The sequence below is a fragment of the Lynx canadensis genome, chromosome A3, assembly GCF_007474595.2.
Source record: "Lynx canadensis isolate LIC74 chromosome A3, mLynCan4.pri.v2, whole genome shotgun sequence".
Taxonomy (NCBI): Eukaryota; Metazoa; Chordata; class Mammalia; order Carnivora; family Felidae; genus Lynx; species Lynx canadensis.
The window spans coordinates 43,181,791-43,202,144 of record NC_044305.1 but is presented as its reverse complement, the minus strand read 5'-3'; the positions used below and the strand labels follow the sequence as shown (position 1 = coordinate 43,202,144).

General features: G+C 40.9%; 1 protein-coding gene across 5 annotated transcripts in view; it reads left to right on the top strand.

The window, feature by feature from the left end:
• DZANK1 (double zinc ribbon and ankyrin repeat domains 1) overlaps positions 1-20,354 on the top strand; it is a 73,309-nt gene that overhangs the window by 30,336 nt on the left and 22,619 nt on the right. For all 5 annotated transcript variants that reach the window (XM_032592604.1, XM_032592602.1, XM_032592603.1 and 2 more), the window contains 3 exons: positions 407-524; positions 5,233-5,346; positions 13,231-13,323. In XM_032592604.1, the coding sequence (XP_032448495.1) occupies positions 407-524; positions 5,233-5,346; positions 13,231-13,323 (325 nt within the window). The remainder of the gene's footprint in view (positions 1-406; positions 525-5,232; positions 5,347-13,230; positions 13,324-20,354) is intronic.

Sequence of the window (20,354 nt, the reverse complement as noted above, 5' to 3'; positions counted from 1 at the left end):
GAGAAGACATGGCACTTAGACTGGACTCAGAAGTCATGGAGCAAGTCAGAAAAGTACAATTAATGTAGACATTACTGGAATTGCTGGGGCTCACACATGCCAGATCCTGTGTGATAGGACGAGTCTGAAGTGGGACCAAGGCTGCTGCTGAACTTCTGCCACTGTCAGGAAGTGAGGTAGCCAGGCCAGGTGAGGGGCACCAGCGGGTCCAGGTGGAAGGCCACTTTGTAATAAAATGACTGGAGAAGCATCTCCTGTCTTCAACTTGGTCCATAGCCTTTGACAGTGGTCTGCTCTTTGTTTTGCTTTTTATTTTCTAAAATGTTTGAACACTGTGAGATTTTCACCTGACTTCTAAATGTGAACCCCTCAGAACGTGGCCAACGAGGAACCTATTTTGTTGTAGGTGTGCCCACTGCCTGGCCCCCCGCCCATCTGACCCCTTTGCTCGCTTCTGTCAAGAATGCGGCTCTCCTGTCCCGCCCATATTTGGCTGTCGTCTCCCACCCCCAGAAGGAGCTCAGGTGAGCAGCAGAATCTTTAAAAATGCCTTTCATTGGTTTATCTGATCTTTAATAGCAGCAGTAGCATTGTACCTGGGACACGTGATCCACAAACATAAATATTTGTTGAAAAAATTACTGGCAGGTTAATGTCTTACTATCCAGTCTCCTACTTCAGGATGGAAAACCCCAAAACCTTAAAAGTTGCCTTAGTTTCCATTCAAGAGTGAAAAACCTTATTTGCAATGCCAGTGCAGGTGGCCTTACAGAAGCACAGGCTCAGAGGGAGACTGAAGCCTTATTGTTTCAATGATAAATAAGAATGGATAAATATGTATTTCCCACTCATGTGATATTTCAGTTCATGACCTGGGTACAGTAAGGAAATATATTCTGGAAATAAATGGAGAGAGGTATTTGTTACAAGTCTATATATCTATAAGATACATCGTTTTGTCCAAAGACGCTGTTTGTATAAGCTATAGATTGATCAGTTAAAAAGTTTTGGCTGTTAAGTGTAGATAATAATTGGTATTAACCTACTAATAAGTTTATAGTTAGAAAACATACTCAGTTTACTAACAATCAAAACCTTCATTGAAATGTATTATCTGTTATTCACTTGATACTTTAGGGTTTTTTGGAGTAGGGTTTACAAAATGAAATAAAAGGACCTGTGATATGGACTGAAAATAACCATTTTTAAAAAGGTAGTCACAAGAAAAAGCCACTAATTCAGTGAGGTCAAGCTGAGTTCTAGAATTAAGTTCTATCTTCAAGCAAAGGGTCAGAATCTAAACAGGTATCTTTTTATAATTTATTCTAATTCATTGCTCAAGACTATTGTAGAAGTTAATTTAATTTACTATAACATATTTGGAACTTCATAAAGAAGATAAAACAGCAAATAAAATATGAACAGCTCCTGTCAGTTTTAATTTTCCTTGCTTATATTCATTCGTTGGTGCAGCGTCCGTTCTTTTTCACTTGCCTGAAAACAGATTTTCAGAGCAGGGAGGAAAAGTTGCCAGAGATTATAAATATTTTAAATGATGAGCTGAACTTTGAAACATGTATATTGCCCCCCAAAATAATATTTGTTAATATGCTGTAATATATAAACAGCTTTGTAATTTGAACTATTTATTAACTACTTATTGTGTCCTGCTCTCAGCTGGGTTTCTGGGATTCGAAGGGGTGGAGCCTCCTCCTGGCTCTTAGATCCAAGACACTCAGTCTCATGAGAGATGCAGAAGTCACCTTACAGCTCCAGGTCCTCCCTTCATTGTCCTGCCCTGTGAGTGCTGGAGCAGGACCCTTTATACATTTCTCCTGTGCCAGCTGGCTACGTGTTCATTTCTGTTAATAGAGGGACATTGCTGCTGGAGGGACACTGCAGGAGAATGGGCTTGGCTTTTCTTTCTGGTTCCAGTATGCTTTCCACTCTCTTTGCTCTGACGGTGCTCACTAACCTACAGGAACCCAGTTGTGCTGAACCCCAGTGAGTTTTGGGGGCACCCCATGGACAGCTGCTCAGTGAGTTTCACTGGCATGCCAGCCAGTTTCCAGATAGTCCTCAGCCATCCCAGTGGGCCGTTTGCCAGCGAGTTTCAGCAGCATGCCTGCACGTGGCTTCCCAGCATGTTCTATGGGCTCCCCAGAGGGAGATTTCCAAACAAGTTTCATTGGACTCGGTTTTTTGCTTCTTTTCTTGCCAGTTTGGGTCCATGTCACCCCAGTTGAACTTCCCCACCATCCAATGGGTGACAGCTATACTCCTTTCCTCCCCACTTACTTATGTTTTCTGTAACATATATTGTCCTACATATTACATCCATATACGTTATGAACTGAAAATGCAGTGTTACACGATCTTACATCATTTAAAGATGAGAGAAGATGTTTATGCACTCATTTATATTTACCCACGTATTTATGAAATCTGGTCTCTCATATCTTCTCTTTCCTGTGAACTCAAGTCATAATCTAGTGTCACTTATTTTCAGCCTGGCAGACCTCCTTTGCTAAAGGCATGTCTGCTAGCTGTTTCTGCCTTTGTTTATCCGAGAACATTTACTTTGCATCCTCTTTTGAAAGATAGTTTTACTGGATGTAGAATTCTTGTGTGACAGTTATTTTTAATTTCAGCCCTTTGAACATATTATTCTCCTACATTCTGACCTCCGTGGTTTTTGATGTATGTGATAAGTCATTTTTTCTCTTGTTACTTTTAGGATTTTCTCTTTGACATTCAACAATTGTACTATATTGTGTCTAACTGTGGATCCTTTTGTGTCTATCTCTCTTGGGATTAATTTTCTTGGAGCTAATGTTTTTCTTCAAATATGGGAAGTTTTGGCTAGTATTGCTTCAAATTCTTCTTCTGCCTCTTTCTCTCTCTCCCTTCCTTCTAGGACTTCTTTACATGTATGTTGATAGGTTTTATGTTGTCTCACAGCTTGTTTGATAGTCTGTTTATTTTCTTCCATCCTTTTTCTCTCTGTTCTTCAGATCAGAAAATTTCTATTGTACTATATTCATGTTCATTGCTTCTTTCTTCTGTCTTCTCTGACCTGCTGTTGAATCCCTCTGGAGATTTTTTTTTCCCATTTCAGTTATTTTAATTTTTAACTCCAGGTTTTAATATGATTGTTTTTAAAAAATAATTTCTATATCCTTATTTAGATTCCCTATTTTTCAGATCATTGTCATCATACTTTCTTTAATCTTTTAAATATGGTTTCCTTTAGTTCTTTGATCATTTCTGTAATAGCTGTTTTGAAATCTTTGCCAAATCCAACATCTGGGGATACTATTTGTATTGACTGTTTGGCTTTTTTTTTTCCCTCTCCCTGATTATAGGTCGCACTTTCTTGGTTTTTGCATACCTCATATTTTTTCTTGAATTCTGGACATTTTAGATTATATAATATATTGTAACAATTCTAGATTCTGACTTTTTCTCCTAGTGTTTTTTTTTTCTTTTCTTTTTTTGTTTTGTTTTGTTTTGTTTTGTTTTGTTTTGTTGTTTACTGGGATTAAATTTTCCATGTTTGTCTCCCCTAAAATGTATGGCCACTGATAACAGGTTTTTTATTATTTATTTATTTATTTATTTATTTATTTATTTATTTATTTATTTATTTATTTTTAAGTCTGGATCACCCCTGGGTCTGCATAGCTTAGAGCTCAACTGAATGTTGGCCAGAAGTTGTGCTCAAATACCTTAATCCTGTAAGGCTTCCACTCTCTGCTGAGGGATCTGTGTGTGGGCTGGACCTAACATTCAAGCTTCAGGCTGTTTACAAGTCTGCCCTAGCTTTTACTTTATGCTGAACTCCCTTGAATCTCCGTGTATAGCCTCCATCAGCCAGAGATGTGTTAGTGGCTTATGTTCACTCTGGTTTATGCCGCACATGTGCATATCCTCCACTCAACTAAGGGTATATGGGGAGCTTCTCAAACCCCCTATATTTGACCTTCCTCCTGGAACTCTCTGTTAAATCCCTAGCTAGTTGCCTCAAACAGGACCATGATTTCAAGCTAGTAGAGCCACTGGCCCTCCCTGTTTGCTTGCCACTAAGACTGTCATCTGAACAGTCCTCCAAATCAAGTGAGCCCTGCCTATCAGCAGCTGCTGGTTTCTGCAGTCTGTTCTGCCCCAGTGAGGCTACCACACTAACAGAGCTGGGGGAGGGTGGGGATAGCCTCAAGCAGGAACCATGTAGACTTGTAGTGTTTTTATCTGAAATTCACCACTTTTCAGTTTCTTGTGTGCCTTTGGTGACTTTCAGAGTCTGAAATGATTGTATTTTGTATCCAAAATGGCAGTTTTATCCAACTTTTTTTTTCTAAGTTTTTATTTATTTATATTGAGAGAGAGAGAGAAAGCACAAGCAGGGGAGGGGCAGGGAAACACAAGAGAACAATAATCCCAAGCAGGATCCACACCGTCAGTATTGAGCCTGATATGGGCTCGAACTCTCGAACCCCGAGATCATGACCTGAACTGAAGTCGAATGCTTAACTGACTGAACCTCTAGGCTCCCCAGTTTTATCCAACTTTATAATTGCTTTTTGGAGAGAGGATTTGTGGGCTTCCTTACTCCACTGTGCTTACAAGATATTTTTGGAGTGTCTGGGTGTCTCAGTTGGTTAAGCATCTGACTCTTAATTTCAGTTCAGGTCATGATCTCATGGTCCATGGATTCGAGCCCTGCATCAGGCTCCACACTGGTTGGGATTCTCTCTTTCTCTCTCTCTGCTCTCCCCTGCTCACACACACTCTCTCTCAAAATAGACTTGAAAAAAAGATATTTTTTCCTTTTAAAAAAAATTGTTTTTAAGTTTGTTTATTTTGAGAGACAAAAGAGTGCACTCACATGAGTGAGGGAGGGACACAGAATCCCGAGTAGGCTCTGCACTGTCATCACAGAGCCTGACATGGGGCTCGAACTCACAAACTGCAAGATCATGACCTGAGCCGAGATCAAGAGTCACACACTTGTCCGACTGAGCCACCCAGGTGTCCCAAAGATATTTTTTCTTTTCTGTTTTTCACACGTCTGTTTTCCACAATAAACATTTTTTACTCACAAAAGAAACAAAATTAGATTAAAGGTAATTATTTTAAAACATTTTTTTACAAAAGCAAATCAAATGTTATATTCTAAGATCTACTTATACCTTCGGTTTTTGCATTCCAAGACAAACCTCTTTCTTTGTGCAGATGGGCTTATGTGCAGAGTGTGGAAACATGGTGCCCATGAACACTCCCATCTGTGTGGTGTGTGAGGCCTCTCTTACTCTACAGCTGCAGCCACAGGCCAGCCTCCGCTTGAAGGTAATGAAACGTGATTCTGTAAAAGCATGAATAAAATATATGGAAAGTGATATGTAAGCAGTTAAATGTCTTCAGCTGGTGGAGTTGGTGAACAATTGATAAACTAATATCTTTGAACAAAATCCATTCTAATGGTTGGGAACGCATGCTGCCCAACAGTTTGACCTGCCAATAGGATCTATAATGTAAGAGAGATACAAGGAAATGTGTTCCCTGAACATGGATTTGAAGGCCAAAATGCATACAGCTAACTTAGACAATTTTTTTAAGAGTTTATTTTTTTAAGTTTATCTATTGATTTTGAGGTGGGGGGAGGGGCAGAGAGAGAGAGAGAATCTCAAGCAGACTCCACACTGTCAGTGTGGAGCCCGATGCAGGGCCCGAATTCACAACCATGAGATCATGACCTTGAGCCGAAATCAAGAGCCAGTTGTTTAACCGACTAAGCCACCCAGGCACCTCAACCTAGACAGTCTTTTACTTTATGTATTTAAACTTGAACATTGCAAATAAGAACTTTTACTCATGTCCTTAAAATTGCTTTATGCTTTTATTTGCTTTATTTGTTTATGGGTCCCTGTTATACAGAAAAGAATAATTATAGTCATATGGATGAAAAACAAGAGTCAAAAAAAAAGTTAAATATCATCATCAAATATATTCAGAAAACTTTGCTAGACAATGTCATACCATGAAAATATTTTTGATAGAATCACTAAGCATACAACTGTATCTTTTCTCCATTTTTCAATGTATAGTCCCATTCACCTTCTCTTTAATCTCAAGTAAATGTCACTATAGAATAAAATAGATTTAAAAAAAAATTTTTTTTAACGTTTATTTATTTTTGAGACAGAGACAGAGCATGAACGGGGGAGGGTCAAAGAGAGAGAGGGAGACACAGAATCCGAAACAGGCTCCAGGCTCTGAGCTATCAGCACAGAGCCCGACGCGGGGCTTGAACTCACAAACCGCGAGATCATGACCTGAGCCAAAGTTGGACACTTAACCGACTGAGCCACCCAGGCGCCCCAAAATAGATTTAACAAAGAGAATTTGAGGCATAAAAAAGCAAGCATTTTTAGTAATAAGGAAAATGCATAGATTTAATGTCAGTTGGAATAGTAACACTCCTAAGTCACTTTGTGGATTTTCATTTGGGCAAATGGAGAAAGGGAAAATCCACTTTTTCTTCTACCTCCAAGCTCCCCTTCACTCTGAAAGTTTTTTTTTATTTGATAAGAAGTTGTTTATTAATACATTCCAAATATACTTAATATTTATTTTTGTGCCACTAATATGAGATAAAATGTTTAAACGTATTTATTAAAGTTTTGTAAAAATTTTATAATAAGAGGACTTTGGATACTGAGGAAATTCTGAATCTCTATTTGCCACTCTGCTTAAGGATTCTTGACTGAGATAACCAAATCTTTTTTACTTTTTCTAACCATTCAGCTATTTACTCCCCAAATGATCCTCTTTCCTCTCCTAGACATTCTTGAATTGGACATGCCTGCCTGCACTCTCAAGATTTCTCTCATTTTCTCTGCTAAGTTTTGTTTTTTGTTTTTCGTTTTTTGTTTTTTAGGACTTTTTTTTTTATTATGAAATTTATTGTCAAATTGGTTTCCATACAACACCCAGTGCTCATCCCAACAGGTGCCCTCCTCAATACCCATCACCCACCCTCCCCTCCCTCCCACCCCCCCCCCCCCATAAACCCTCAGTTCTCAGTTTTTAGGAGTCTCTTATGTTTTGGATCCCTCCCTCTCTAACCATTTTTTTTTCTTCTTCCCCTCCCCCATGGTCTTCTGTTAAGTTTCTCAGGATCCACATAGGAGTGAAAACATATGGAATCTGTCCTTCTCTGTATGACTTATTTCACTTAGCATAACACACTCCAGTTCCATCCACATTGCTACAAAAGGCCATATTTCATTCTTTCTCCTTGCCACGTAGCATTCCATTGTGTATACAAACCACAATTTCTTTATCCATTCGTCAGTTGGTGGACATTTAGGCTCTGAAATGTTTTTAAGTATTCCAAGCAGTGCAAGCCTTCAGAAATGAGGTGTGGAAGAACTGGCTGGGCCAAGGTCAGATAGATGAAAATTTACTAATTTTTTTGTTGGATGGATGGAGTGGGGAGTGGTAAGAGCCTGAGGTATTATAGTCAGTGGATACTCGCTTTAGGGTCCCTTGAATAGTGAAGATTGAGGGAAGGGGTCTGAGGAAGGAGTAGTCTCCAGGGTCACAGGCATTCAGGCCTAGTCTGAGGCTGCTGGCATCCCTCACCATGGTGCGGCCATGAAACTTCCTTCAACTGTTTCTCTGAGTTCTGCCTTGCACCTCCGGTATGAACCCTCATGTGCTGAAGGGATTTTTCAAAGACACCTTCGATGTGACTTTTCCCCAGCATGCTGCTTCCTGGACCACTCTCTGGTCCTCTGCACCCAACATTCCCTGGGCTCTGATACCTGGACCCACTGCCCCTGTGCCTGCACACACTTGCAGTGGTGGAGGTGGCAGTCGTGGTGGGTGGGTGGGGGCACGGAGAGAGAATTCACTCTTACCAGGGGCTGGGGCCAGGGATAGCTTTTAAAAGGGGGTGTCATCCGAGGGATATCGTGGGAGGCACAAGCGTTTGCTAGATGGGGAAGGGATGGGACAAAGAAAAGTGGCTTGTGTGTATATGCCTGTGTGTGTTGGCGGTGGGGTGGGGTGGGGTAGAGGGCATTCTAGGAAGATGTCCAGAGACTGGGAACTGCAGGGTGTGCTTCAAAACTCTGTAAACAGTTTGGTTTTGTTGAGCTGCAGAAATGCTGGGGGTGCTGTGGGCTGTGCAAGATGGCGCCTTGTCTACCATACTTAGCAGCTCATATTTCTCCCAGTCACCCTGAAGGGTTGAAAGCAGGGACAGGATTTAGTCAGGCTTGATTTTCTAGAGAGACTTTTATCACCGTAACATCTGATCTTAAAGGAAAATTCCTGATTTTTATGGCCAATCAGTATTGCTGCCTCTACTCACAGGATACCTGTTTGGAAACCCTGGGCTGAGAATCTGCATCCCAGGGGCTTTCCCAAGTGTTACAAGGGCAGTGGATTTTTAGATAACATTTTCACCCAGAGAGGCACCTCCAAGGTCAGTGGGAATTCCTGTTGTTGACAGAAGCCAACAGCCTTGCCTTCCCCAAGGCACCAGCAGGGACTGTTATTTTTGTGTTGTTCTCCATCTTACTCCACGTAGTGCATGAAGCACCACCCGTCCTCTTCCTGCCCACAGTCTGCTGCTACGGACTGATCTTCTGTTGATTTAAAGGACTTGTCAATGCTGAGGGATTTAGTTCTATTATATATATATATATATATATATATATATATATATATATATATTTTTTTTTTTTTTTTTTTTTTTTTTTACTGCCAAGATTAGAAGCTATAGTAGCAGAAGTTTCTCCATTTACTCTCTGGCACAGGTGCCTATATTTCAGAATAAGAGAGGATTTTACACTTTTAAAAATTCTCTAATTTTTTGTAACAAGTGAAATAGTCCCAAGATATACAAAGAAGTGCATAATTTCCCCATCCACCTCTATTTCTATCCTCCCGAAATAACTGATGATAATAAATACCCTTCTATGTATTTTTTAGAATGCACAGAAACATGTATATATATTCACACATTTGGATTTGGATTTGTTTTTGGTTTTTATTTATTTACTTATTATTTTAGAGGTGGGGAGGGGCAGAGAGAGAGAGAGAGAGAGGGAGGGAGGGAGGGAGAGGGAGAGGGAGAATCTTAAGCAGGCTCCACGCTCAGTGCAGGCCTGGTATGGGGCTCAATCTCATGACCCTGGGATCGTGACCTGAGCCGAAATCATGAGTAAAATGCTCAACTGACTGAGCCACCCAGGTACCACTTGTTTTGCTTTTTAAACAAATGTATCCCACTGGCCATTATCTAAAGTTAAAAATTAATTTGAGCATCTCGTATTTCACCAGAATACATGAGCTTTCCTTTACCAAGAGATCATCAGTTTTCTTGGGACTCCAACTAACAATATATAGCATACCTCCAGGTCTCCAGTCATATTGGGTTCCCAAAATCTGAGAGGCCTAGGGCAGGGATCCTCTTGAAGTTATTACTGAAAAAGTTCTGATGATTCACATGACTGGGGCAGTTACCTCCTTATAGGAACCCCCCCCACCTCTGACACAATGATTTGGGGCTGAAGCCAGTGTGACCACAGCTCTGCATCAAGCAGAACTTTAGCTTGGCATCTGTTACAAGATCCACTTTGAGCTGAAGTTTGCAATGACCTACTACATGCTTCCTCACTTCATTTTGTCAAAGCCTTTCATCTAGATCAGAAATTTGTTCTTATCTTCCAGCTACTTCACAAGGAAAAATTTTACCCCAGTAACTGACTGGGTCCACCAAATTGCTTAGAACCATTCAACTAGACATACTGCAAATGCTGTGGATGAGGTGGCCAATGAAGTATTGACTTTAAAAAAAAGGCCTCATCATAGATGTGTAACATCTTCTTTAAGGTAGTCTGATGGTGGCCTCAATCCCAAGTCATCCCTATCAACATCTATGAGTTAGTGATTATGATGTAAAATTATTTCTATCTGTGGGTTATGGTCACTGTTCTTCAAGGAAGTGAGCCATGACATGGTGTTAAAAAGCCACCACCAAAACCTTTAGAAACACCTGTTGACCAAGAAGGCTATGTTTATTGGACCTGATAACAGTAAGGTAGACTGCTACTTTGTCTTGGTAGTGTCTCTGAAGGGAGAAGGCAGGGGAAGGTATTTACAGGATTTTAGTGATGCACCTGGGTGATTGCTGGGTATTCTCTCTCTCTCTCTCTCTCTCTCTCTCTCTGCCTCTCCCCTGTGCACACTCTCTCTCTCAAATAAATGAAACTACAATTAAAAAAAAAATTAAGGGAGTTTTGCAAGGCAGGGTTGGGATAGAGCAGAGTTAGTTTGGATTGGGCAAAGTTATGACATGCTAGTTTTAAATTTAGTTTATTTAAAGAAATTTTTTTAAATGTTTATTTATTTTTGAGAGAGACAGAGACAGAATATGAGTGGGTTAGGGGCAGAGAGAGAGGGAGACACAGAATCTGAAGCAGACTCCAGGCTCTGAGCTCTCAGCACAGAGCCCAACGCGGGGCTCGAACTCACGAGCTGTGAGATCATGACCTGAGCTGCAGTTGGACGCTCAACCAACTGAGCCACCCAGGTGCCCCTAAAAATAGTTTATTTAAATAAAACTTTAATATACTTAAGGTGATGATGTTTTAATATACACGTACATAGTGAAATAATTACTCCAGTCAAGCTAATTAACATATCCATCTCTGTATAGTAGAAATTTGCTAAGAGAGTAGGTTCTGGTGTTACCAGGTCACATGCACATGTGTACACGTGAATGCACACAAACAAATGTTAACAATGTGAGGATATACTGATTTTGGATTGTGGGTCCTGCAAGGTGAGGGTCTTGAGGTAAGCTGTTGGACTTAATAAGTAAGCAGTTTTACTGGTTTACACTCTTTCCAGAATATTTCCTGCAGCAAACAGCTATGTTATTTTTGTTTGATCTTAGTATTTTTTTTAACACAGGGACAAGAAATTTGATTCATTTCTCAACAACAAGTGTCACCAGATCTTTTCTGAGGCAACATGTTCAGGAAGATCACAGCCTTAAATCTCGCAGAAAAGCTCTGGCAGTTGTAGATCATGCTACAGAGACTTTAAGCAACTTTGAAAAATGCTGGAACCAGGGAGTGTCAGGATCCATTGAGAGCAAGTCTGTGATCCTCTGCCATTTTGAATAGCAGTCAGCCTTCCATTTGCACATTCTTTGAGTTGCAAGAACTTGGAATCTTCTACTAGAGTGGAATTAACCAGGCTTGCAAAGGTCAGGGACTTCAGAGCCTTCCTAGTGGCATTGGAACTAAAACCTTGGGAGTTGGATTTTCTTTCTCTTAATGGTCTTCTTTGCCTGTCGAGCTTCAGAACACATGGTGTCAGTTTCAGGACACCTGGGAAATGTAGACACTGGAGTAGAAAGGAACATTTGTGTGACACTGGGCATTGATAATTGAAGGGAATAGTATCCTGATAGTGCAGAATGGTCCAGTGACTGAACAGCTGTTAACAAACCTCTGATAGCTGAACTCTAGTTAGACTATTTTAGTCTTTCTTTTCTTTTCTTTTCCTTTCTTTCTTTCCTCCTTTCTTTGTTCCCCCCTCCTTCTTTCTTTTTCTTTCCTTCCTTCCTTCCTTCCTTCCTTCCTTCCTTCCTTCCTTCCTTCTTTCTCTTTCCTCCCCTCTCTCCCTCCCTCCCTCCCTTCCTCTCTCTCTCCCTCTGTCCCTCCATCCCTTCCATTTTCTGCATTGCAACCTATCCTCAGTTTCCTGACTTAGAAAGTTGCACTTACCATTTATTTTCTTTTTTCTTTTTTAAAAAAACTTTTTAACATTTATTCATTTTTGAGAGACAGAGCACGAGCGGAGGAGGGGCAGAGAGAGAGGGAGACACAGCATCCGAAGCAAGCTCCAGGCTCTGAGCTGTCAGCACAGAGCCCAATGCAGGGCTTGAACTGTGAGATCATGACCTGAGCCAAAGTCAGAAACTAACCCGACTGAGCCACCCAGGTGCCTCATTACCATTTATTTTCTAAGATAGTCTTTTCATTTTTCCATTTCTGAGTGAGAAAGTACAGAGCAAACCTAAATTCATTAACATGAAGCCCCATGGGGTAAACCCCAGTCCAAGAGCTAGATTACTTACAATTTTTTTAAGTTTGTTTATTTTTGAGAGAGAGAAAGAGACAGAACATGGGAGGGACAGAGAGAAGGAGAGAGAATCCCAAGCAGACCCTGTGCTGTCAGTGTGGAGCTCAATGCAGGGCTTGAACCCACAAACTGTGAGATCATGACCTGAGCTGAAATCAAGAGTCTGACGCTTAACTGACTGAGCCATCCAGGTGCCCCAAGAGTTAAATTGCTTGTAAACGCGTAGATCAGCTTTTGCTAGTCTTGGACTTTTCTGTTTATTGTTTAAGCCATGAGACAGAAAGCCAACAATCATGTTTTCCACATTGGGGGGGAAAAAACTCAAAAAACTGACACATAATCAGTGTAAAATTTTGCATTTTAAGGCCAAATGAACACTCATTTTCAGTTTGTTTCTTCAATTTGGGTTTTGTTTCTTTTTTTTTTTTTTTAATTTTTTTTTTCAACATTTATTTATTTTTGGGACAGAGAGAGACAGAGCATGAACGGGGGAGGGGCAGAGAGAGAGGGAGACACAGAATTAGAAACAGGCTCCAGGCTCTGAGCCATCAGCCCAGAGCCCGACGCGGGGCTCGAACTCACGGACCGCGAGATCGTGACCTGGCTGAAGTCGGACGCTTAACCGACTGCGCCACCCAGGCACCCCGGGTTTTGTTTCTTTTAAAATTATTTTGGGGGGGGCGCCTGGGTGGCTCAGTTGGTTGAGTGTCCGACTTCGGCTCAGGTCATGATCTCGTGGTCTGTGAGTTCGAGCCCTGCATCGGGCTCTGTGCTGACAGCTCGGGGCCTGGAGCCAGGCTGTGTCTCCCTCTCTCTCTGCCCCTCCCCTGCTCATGCTCTGTCTCTCTCTCTCTGTCAAAAATAAATAAACATAAAAAATTTTTTTTAATTATTTTCAAATTTCTGACACTGTTTATGTTGTAATAATTCCTAAACAAATCCTGAGTGTTAAAAAAAAAAAAAAAAGGTCAATAGATGGCTGATTGACTGAAAAGACTGCTCAAGGATTTCTTTGCATGGTTGTTTGCTCAGAGGAACATGTTTTTCTTATTCTTTCTTTTTAAGGAGAAAATAATCTGCCGCACCTGTGGCACAGGGAATCCAGCTCACCTGAAATACTGTGTCACCTGTGAGGGGGCCCTGCTGTCATCACAGGAGGTGGGTTGACTGCATGTGTCAGTCCTATACTTAGTGTCTGCTAAATGTCTAGCGTTAATAAGAATGAAGAAATGCAACCTGCAGAGGAGGGAAGAAGTGGCAGAGTGGAGAAAGATACTGAAAGCAACACTTCTCAATGTGGAGAGGACTTTATATTCACCAAAACAAAGTTGTTTTCAAAGTCTTAACTTCATGGGGGAGTCAATAAAATCAGCAATTTCTTACAACTTCACTTAGTAACTTTGCATGGAAGGCTGGCAGTAGCCAGTGGGAAAGTGGACCACTTATAATTCTTTCAAAGTCAGAAGTGTGTCTTTTTTGACCATGCCATGCTATTTTTTGAAATTGAAAGCCTGGTGGGTACCCATTTCTGGATTTTCTAGCAGCCTATTTTGAGTATTCAGAGTGAAGGAACAGGAGTATGGACAACTTAAATACAGTGAATGGTTCCATTTAGGTGATTGGTTGTTTATAAGATGTTTCTGGTGAAGAGGAGGCTTTAAAAATGACTTCCAGGTGACTGTTGCCCTAGCCTAGCTATAGATACCAAAAAGAAGCTGGCATTTACTAGCCAACTTAGAAGAAAAAACTTGCTTCGTTGGGGCCATTGTATATATTTTTGAGTGTTTGGGGGTTTGTTCTCATCTCAGAGAGATTCCTTTGGAAATTGGACAGACGTGTGATGATTCTCATAGGATCTGTAATATATATAGATGTAGAAATACATAGAACTCTAACATATAGGATGGAGGGAGAGGGATATGAACCAATGGTTGTAAGATTTCTGTATTTTATCTGATGAGGTACAGTAATAATTAATTAGACTTTAAAAAGGTAAAAATCTATATTTTATGGGTTCCTGGGTCACTCAGTTGGTTAAGCATCCAACTCTTGATTTTGGCTCAGATCATGATCTCACGGTTGACAGTGTGGAGCCTGCTTGATATTCTCTCTCTCTCTCTCTCTGCCCCTCCCCTGCTTGCACTCTGTCTCTCAAAAATAAATAAATACACTTGAAAAAAGTCTATGTTTTAATCACTAGGGCAACTACTCAAAAAGAATGCCAAGAAATACAGAGAAAAAGCTAATGGGAAAATTCAAATATAATTCTAAAAAGTATTCAAATTACCCCCCCCAAAAAAGAACAGGAAAGTAGGAACAAAGAAAACAAAACAAATAGGAAAAATACAAATCAAATAATGGAATGGTAAGTCAGGGGCGCCTGGGTGGCGCAGTCGGTTAAGCGTCCGACTTCAGCCAGGTCACGATCTCGCGGTCTGTGAGTTCGAGCCCCGCGTCAGGCTCTGGGCTGATGGCTCAGAGCCTGGAGCCTGTTTCCCATTCTGTGTCTCCCTCTCTCTCTGCCCCTCCCCCGTTCATGCTCTGTTTCTCTCTGTCCCAAAAATAAATAAACGTTGAAAAAAAAAATTAAAAAAAAAAATGAAATGGTAAGTCAAAACCAAAACATCAATAATTACATTAAATTTTGTGGACCAAACATTTCATTGGAAGGTAGTGATTGTCACCATGGATTTCTGTAAAAAGAAAAAACAGGGACTCCTGTGTGGCTCAGTTGGTTAAGCATCTGACTGATGATCTCAGATCAGGTCTTAATCTCAGGGTCATGAGTTCAAGCCCCGCGCCAAAAGAAAAAAAGAAAAAACAACTCTATGCAAGCCACAGACAAGACCTAACTATGTAGACTAAAAGTAAATATATAGTAAAAAATTCCATGTAAACAATGTATACAAGAGGGCTGGAGTGGCTCTATCAATATAGGAGAAAATAAGTTTCAAGGAAAAATATATTATGAGAGATAAAATAAAAGATATATATATATATATATACACACATATATATATAGTGAGATTGTTATTTTGTAACAATAAAAGTTAAATTCATCAGGAAGACATAACAATCAAAAACGTTTATGAGCCTACCAAAATACATGATACAAAAATTGGCAGAGTTAAAGAGAGAAGCAAACAATTTCAGAATTATAGTTGGGGGTTTTAATGCCCCTTTCTCAGCATTTGCTAGAACAGCTAGACAAAGGTCAGCAAAGGCAATTAGGGTCTGTGCAACCATTCACTTTGACTTAATTGATGTTTCTAGAATAATGTACCCCCAAATGATAGACAACACACTCTTTTGGACATGGTTAGCATTGAATGGGGGTGTATTATTGGTTCCAGAACAAAGTACCACAAACTGAGTGGCTTAGAACAACAGAGATTTATTGTTTCACAGCTTTAGAGGCCAGAGGTCCCAAATCCAAGTGTTGTTGGCAGTGCTGTTCTCCCTGTGAGGCTCCAGGGAAGGAATTCTCCCATAATTCTCTCCTAGCTCCTCCTCTCCCCTTCTGCTCTCCTTCTTGGATGCCATATATTCATCTGTTGAATTGTTTGATATAATTTAAGGTCCCTGAGGTTTTGTTCATTAGAAAAAAATCTCTTGTCTGGTTCTAGTGGTGAGCTACAAAGCTCTGTGCCAGGTAGTTGGTTTCCTTTTCTTAGAGTGGGTTTCAGGCTTCCAGTCTGGTCACCAGGCAGCTCTGCCCCGCCCCGCCCTGCCCTCCATTGTGGTACCTGTACAGGAGTCTGAGACATCCCTTTCCAGAGTCTCAGAAAGGAGACTGAAGGGTACCTAGAGACTCAAACAAATCAGTCCAGAATGATAAAAGAAGGTCACCATCAAATGAGATGATGACCGAGGAGTCAGAAGTTGTCCTAATATCAGCTTCCCAGGTCCAGGTTCCCTCAGAGAGCCTCTATGAAGACTCTGTCGAAGACCATGAGACCATGTCCCAAAGGAATCCTCCCAACGCTGCAGCCTCCTGGCAGACGTTCAGGAAATTCCACTATGAGGATGCAGCTGGACCCAGGGATGTCCTCCGACATCTCCAGAAACTTTCTGGACAGTGGCTGAGACCTGATGTTCAGACAAAGAGCAGATTGTGGAGATGCTGGTACAGGAGCACTTCCAGGCTGTCCTGCCCGAGGAGCTCAGATCCAGGCCCAGAGATGTCAGCCTAGGGTCAGAATCACTGCCACTGGGTTCTTGTGCAGCCTACATGTGAGAAGTAACCAGAGGTTCACTTTGTTGTTTCAAGAGCCAGCTACAGTGATGGGGAAACGTGAACCTCAGTTTTTTTGAGCTTGCCTTTGACTAAATTGTAAATAAGACTCCATCAAAACCCATGTTTGGATGTCTGTCTGCCTGAGACTGCTCTAATTCCTGGGACTGAGCTCCAGAAAGAGTTTCTTTAATCCCCTGTTAGGACAACCAGCCTGTTGCTTGTTTTTGCTCTGTTGAATGCCTCCTTTTTTGCACTTTCTGACATGCTTTACTATGTTGTTATATATCCAAAGAAGTAATTGCCTCAACTTTCAGAGTTCTTGATTCTTGCTGTGGTGGCATGAATGGAAGCTATTGTAACCCCGTCTAGTAACTCTCATTTGAGATGTCCTTGAAATACTGAAGTTTGGTCCTAAAAATCGTTTTTTCTCTTCTTTACATTGTATAATTTCTTTTTTTTTTTTTTTAACTTGTTAATGTTTATTTTGTGAGAGAGAGAGAGAGTGTGAGCTGGGAAGGGGCAGAGAGAGAGGGAGACACAGAATCTGAAGCAGGCTCCAGGGTCTGAACTGTCAGCACAGAGCCCAACCTGGGGCGCAGATCCACAAAATGCGATATCATGACCTGAGCCAAAGTCAGACTTTTAACCAACTGAGCCACCCAGATGAATCAAATTTATTTCTTTTTTTAAAAAAACATTTATTTATTTTTGGGAGAGTGCAAGTGGGGGAGGGGCAGAGAGAGGGTGACAGAGGGTCCAGAGCAGGCTCCGCACTGATGGACTGATAGCAGAGAGCCCAATGCGGGGCTCGAACTTACGAACCACAATTATCATGACCTGAGCCAAAGTCAGATGCTCAACCAACTAAGCCACTCAGTTACCCCTATAATTTCTTTCTTTCTTTTTTTTAAATGTTTATTTATTTTTGAGAGAGAGACAGAGCACAAGCAGGGGAGGGGCAGAGAGAGAGGGAGACACAGAATCTGAAGCAGGCTCCAGGCTCTGAGCTGTCAGCACAGAGCCCGATGTGGGGCTCGAACTCACGAACCATGAGGTCATGACCTGAGCCGAAGTCGGATGCTCAACTGACTGAGCCACCCAGGTGCCCCAATTTTTTTCTTTAAAAAAGTTTATTTATTTTTGAGAGAGAGAGATAGTGCAAGCAGGGGAGAGGCAGAGAGAGAGAGGGAGAGAGAGAATCCCAAACAGGCTCCACACTGTCGGCATGGAATCCGACACAGGACTCAAACTCATGAACCGTAAGATCGTGACCTGAGCTGAATCAAAGAGTTGGACACTTAACTGAATGAGCCACCCAGGTGTCCCTACACTACATAATTTCTACTGCTCTCTCTTCAAGTTCACTTACTTTTCCCTTTACCATCTCCTTTTAGCTATTAAGTATATACAGCAAATATTTTATTTCAAATGTGTTTTTCTGTTCCAGAATTTTCATTTGTTTCCCTTTCCATTGTTTCTATTTCTCTCCTGAGATTTCCTAACTTTTTATTCATTATGGGAAGAATGTTTGCTTTAAAATTCTTTTTCCAATACCTGATTTACCCTAGGGTTGGGCTAAATTGATTTTCTTTTCTTTTGAGAGGTATTAGTTGTAATTCATTCCAGGCAATGAATTCCCCAAACCAGGTATACATATTATTGCCTGCTAAAGCAAAGCAAAGCAGAGCAAAGCAGAGCAAACAACAAACCCAGCACTCATCAGAGGCTAGTAACAGAATTCAGAAGCTCCACAAACTAACAGGTATAATGCTAAGATCCAATCTAAAATTCCTTAGCATACTAACAACCAAGAAAACGGGGTTTTTTAGAGGTAGGGGGCAGAAATTCTGGTTTCCGTTTAGATATGTTGTCTTTAGCTGAACTGCTTTGAGTATTCTGTGCCTGCATCTTTCAGGGGTCAGTAAGAGATGTGAGTACAGAATTTGGGGATCCCCGCTCTGTTTCTTTTCTTTCTGGGAGTTCCCACCTCTTCAGTAGCCAAATACTTCACAGTCTCAGTTTTCTGGTTCTCCTAGTCAGAATTCTGCCCTTTCCCCACTGTTTCACATGCAGTATTTTAGCCCCAGGCTCAAATGAAACTAATTTTGTATAACTCCCCTCCTCCTTGTATGTACTTGTTACAAGAGTCTATCTGCTTCTGTTCATTCTCCAGTGCCTTCAGAAATTATGAGAATGAGCATGGTTTCAGACTTTATGTCACGCTCTCATCATGAAATCACACTTTGTAGTTTTCCAAGGTGCTAGAGAGAAAAATAGTGAGATTAAGAAAGCATAAAAAAAGAAGACAGTGGTGCTTTGGAATTCTTGGAGTGATCTTGCTGATAAATTTAAGTAAATTGTCAAGCAAAAAATGTACCTTCTCAGATAATCTGAACTTCTTACATAAATAGTAAAATAATTTAAATTGATTTTATTACCTGTCAGTGATGTAGTTGTTTCTGGGTCTGACATCAGCAAAACTGTTTCAGGAACAATTACAACATTGAATTTGTTTTCAAAATTTGATTTCTATTTGAAAGGTATATCAGAGTTTGGATGTCACAATGAGGGTATATATCATTGAAGTGCTATAAAAGTAATAATGTGTATTCATTCTGATAGCTTATGTCTTTTCTTTGTTTAGCAGCATTACTATGGATGGGTTAAAATAACTTTTCTTTCTTTAAAGCAATATTATGGGAGAAAATTCCACTTGAACTGTAGATGCATTTAAAAAAATTTTTTAATGTTTATTTTTGAGAGAGAGAGAGAGAGAACACAAATGGGGTGGGGAGGGGTAGAGAGAGAGGGAGACACAGAACTGAAACAGGCTCCAGGCTCTGAGCCATCAGCACAGAGCCCGACGTGGGGCTCGAACTCACAGACCATGAGATCATGACCTGAGCCAAAGTCAGACACTTAACTAACTGAGCCACCCAGGCACCCCTAGATACATTTTTTTAGTGGATGCATTTAAATAAAAGATCTGAAGGCTTTATATTTATTTTTTTATGTTTATTTATTTGTTTTGAGAGAGAGAGAGAGCACATGTGCTGGGAAGGGGCAGAGAGAAAGGGAAGGAGGGAATCACAAGCAGGTTCCATGCTGTCAGTGCAGAGCCTGATGCCAGGCTCAATCTTGTGAACTATGAGATTGAACCTGAGCCAAAATCAAGAGTCAGATGCTTCTCTGACTGAGCCACCCAGGCACCCCTGAAGGCTTTATATTTAGAAACCCAGATCAACAAGTGTTATATCAAAACCCTGTTGTAGCAGTAGGATAAATTGAAATTTAAGTCTGCAGCAAAAGCGTGTAAAGGGTTTCTCTTTTGATTTGCCCTGAGGAGTCTCGTTCTAATTGCACAGAAATGGGGTAAGGGTAATTGTATGCAAAGAGAGATCTTCATTCTCAGTCTCTGTGGACATTGAGGGCTAATGAGACCTCTTTCTGGACAGATGTCTGTTTTAGGATAACAGAACAGTCCCCAAAGTAAAAGAGGATATAGCTGGGCAAATAAAGCAACTAAAATATTCATCTTGGAGGAAAAACCATCCTTTAGAAAATGTCTCCCCTAGTGTGCGCATTCTTAGTTTTATACATGGAACAGGTGGCAGTTATCAATTGAATCAGTTATTCATTGATTCATTCATTCAGTAACTGAATGACTTCTATGTGCCAAGGTGCAAGGTACTGTCTTAGTGGAGAAAAAATGTGAAGTATGTCTTTCCCTTAAAGAAATTAAGATCTAGTGAAAAGCAAGAGAAGGGAGGGAAGCTGACATATGGAGCTTGACCCTGTGCCAAGCACGCCTCCATACTTAATTGACATTAACCATCTGAACCCGTCCTACAGACCTGTGAAAAGGCTGCATGGAGTCATGGATAAAGGTCAGGCTTTAGAATCAGATGGCCTATGATCAACTCTCACCTCTGTGTCTCGGTTTCCAACCGTA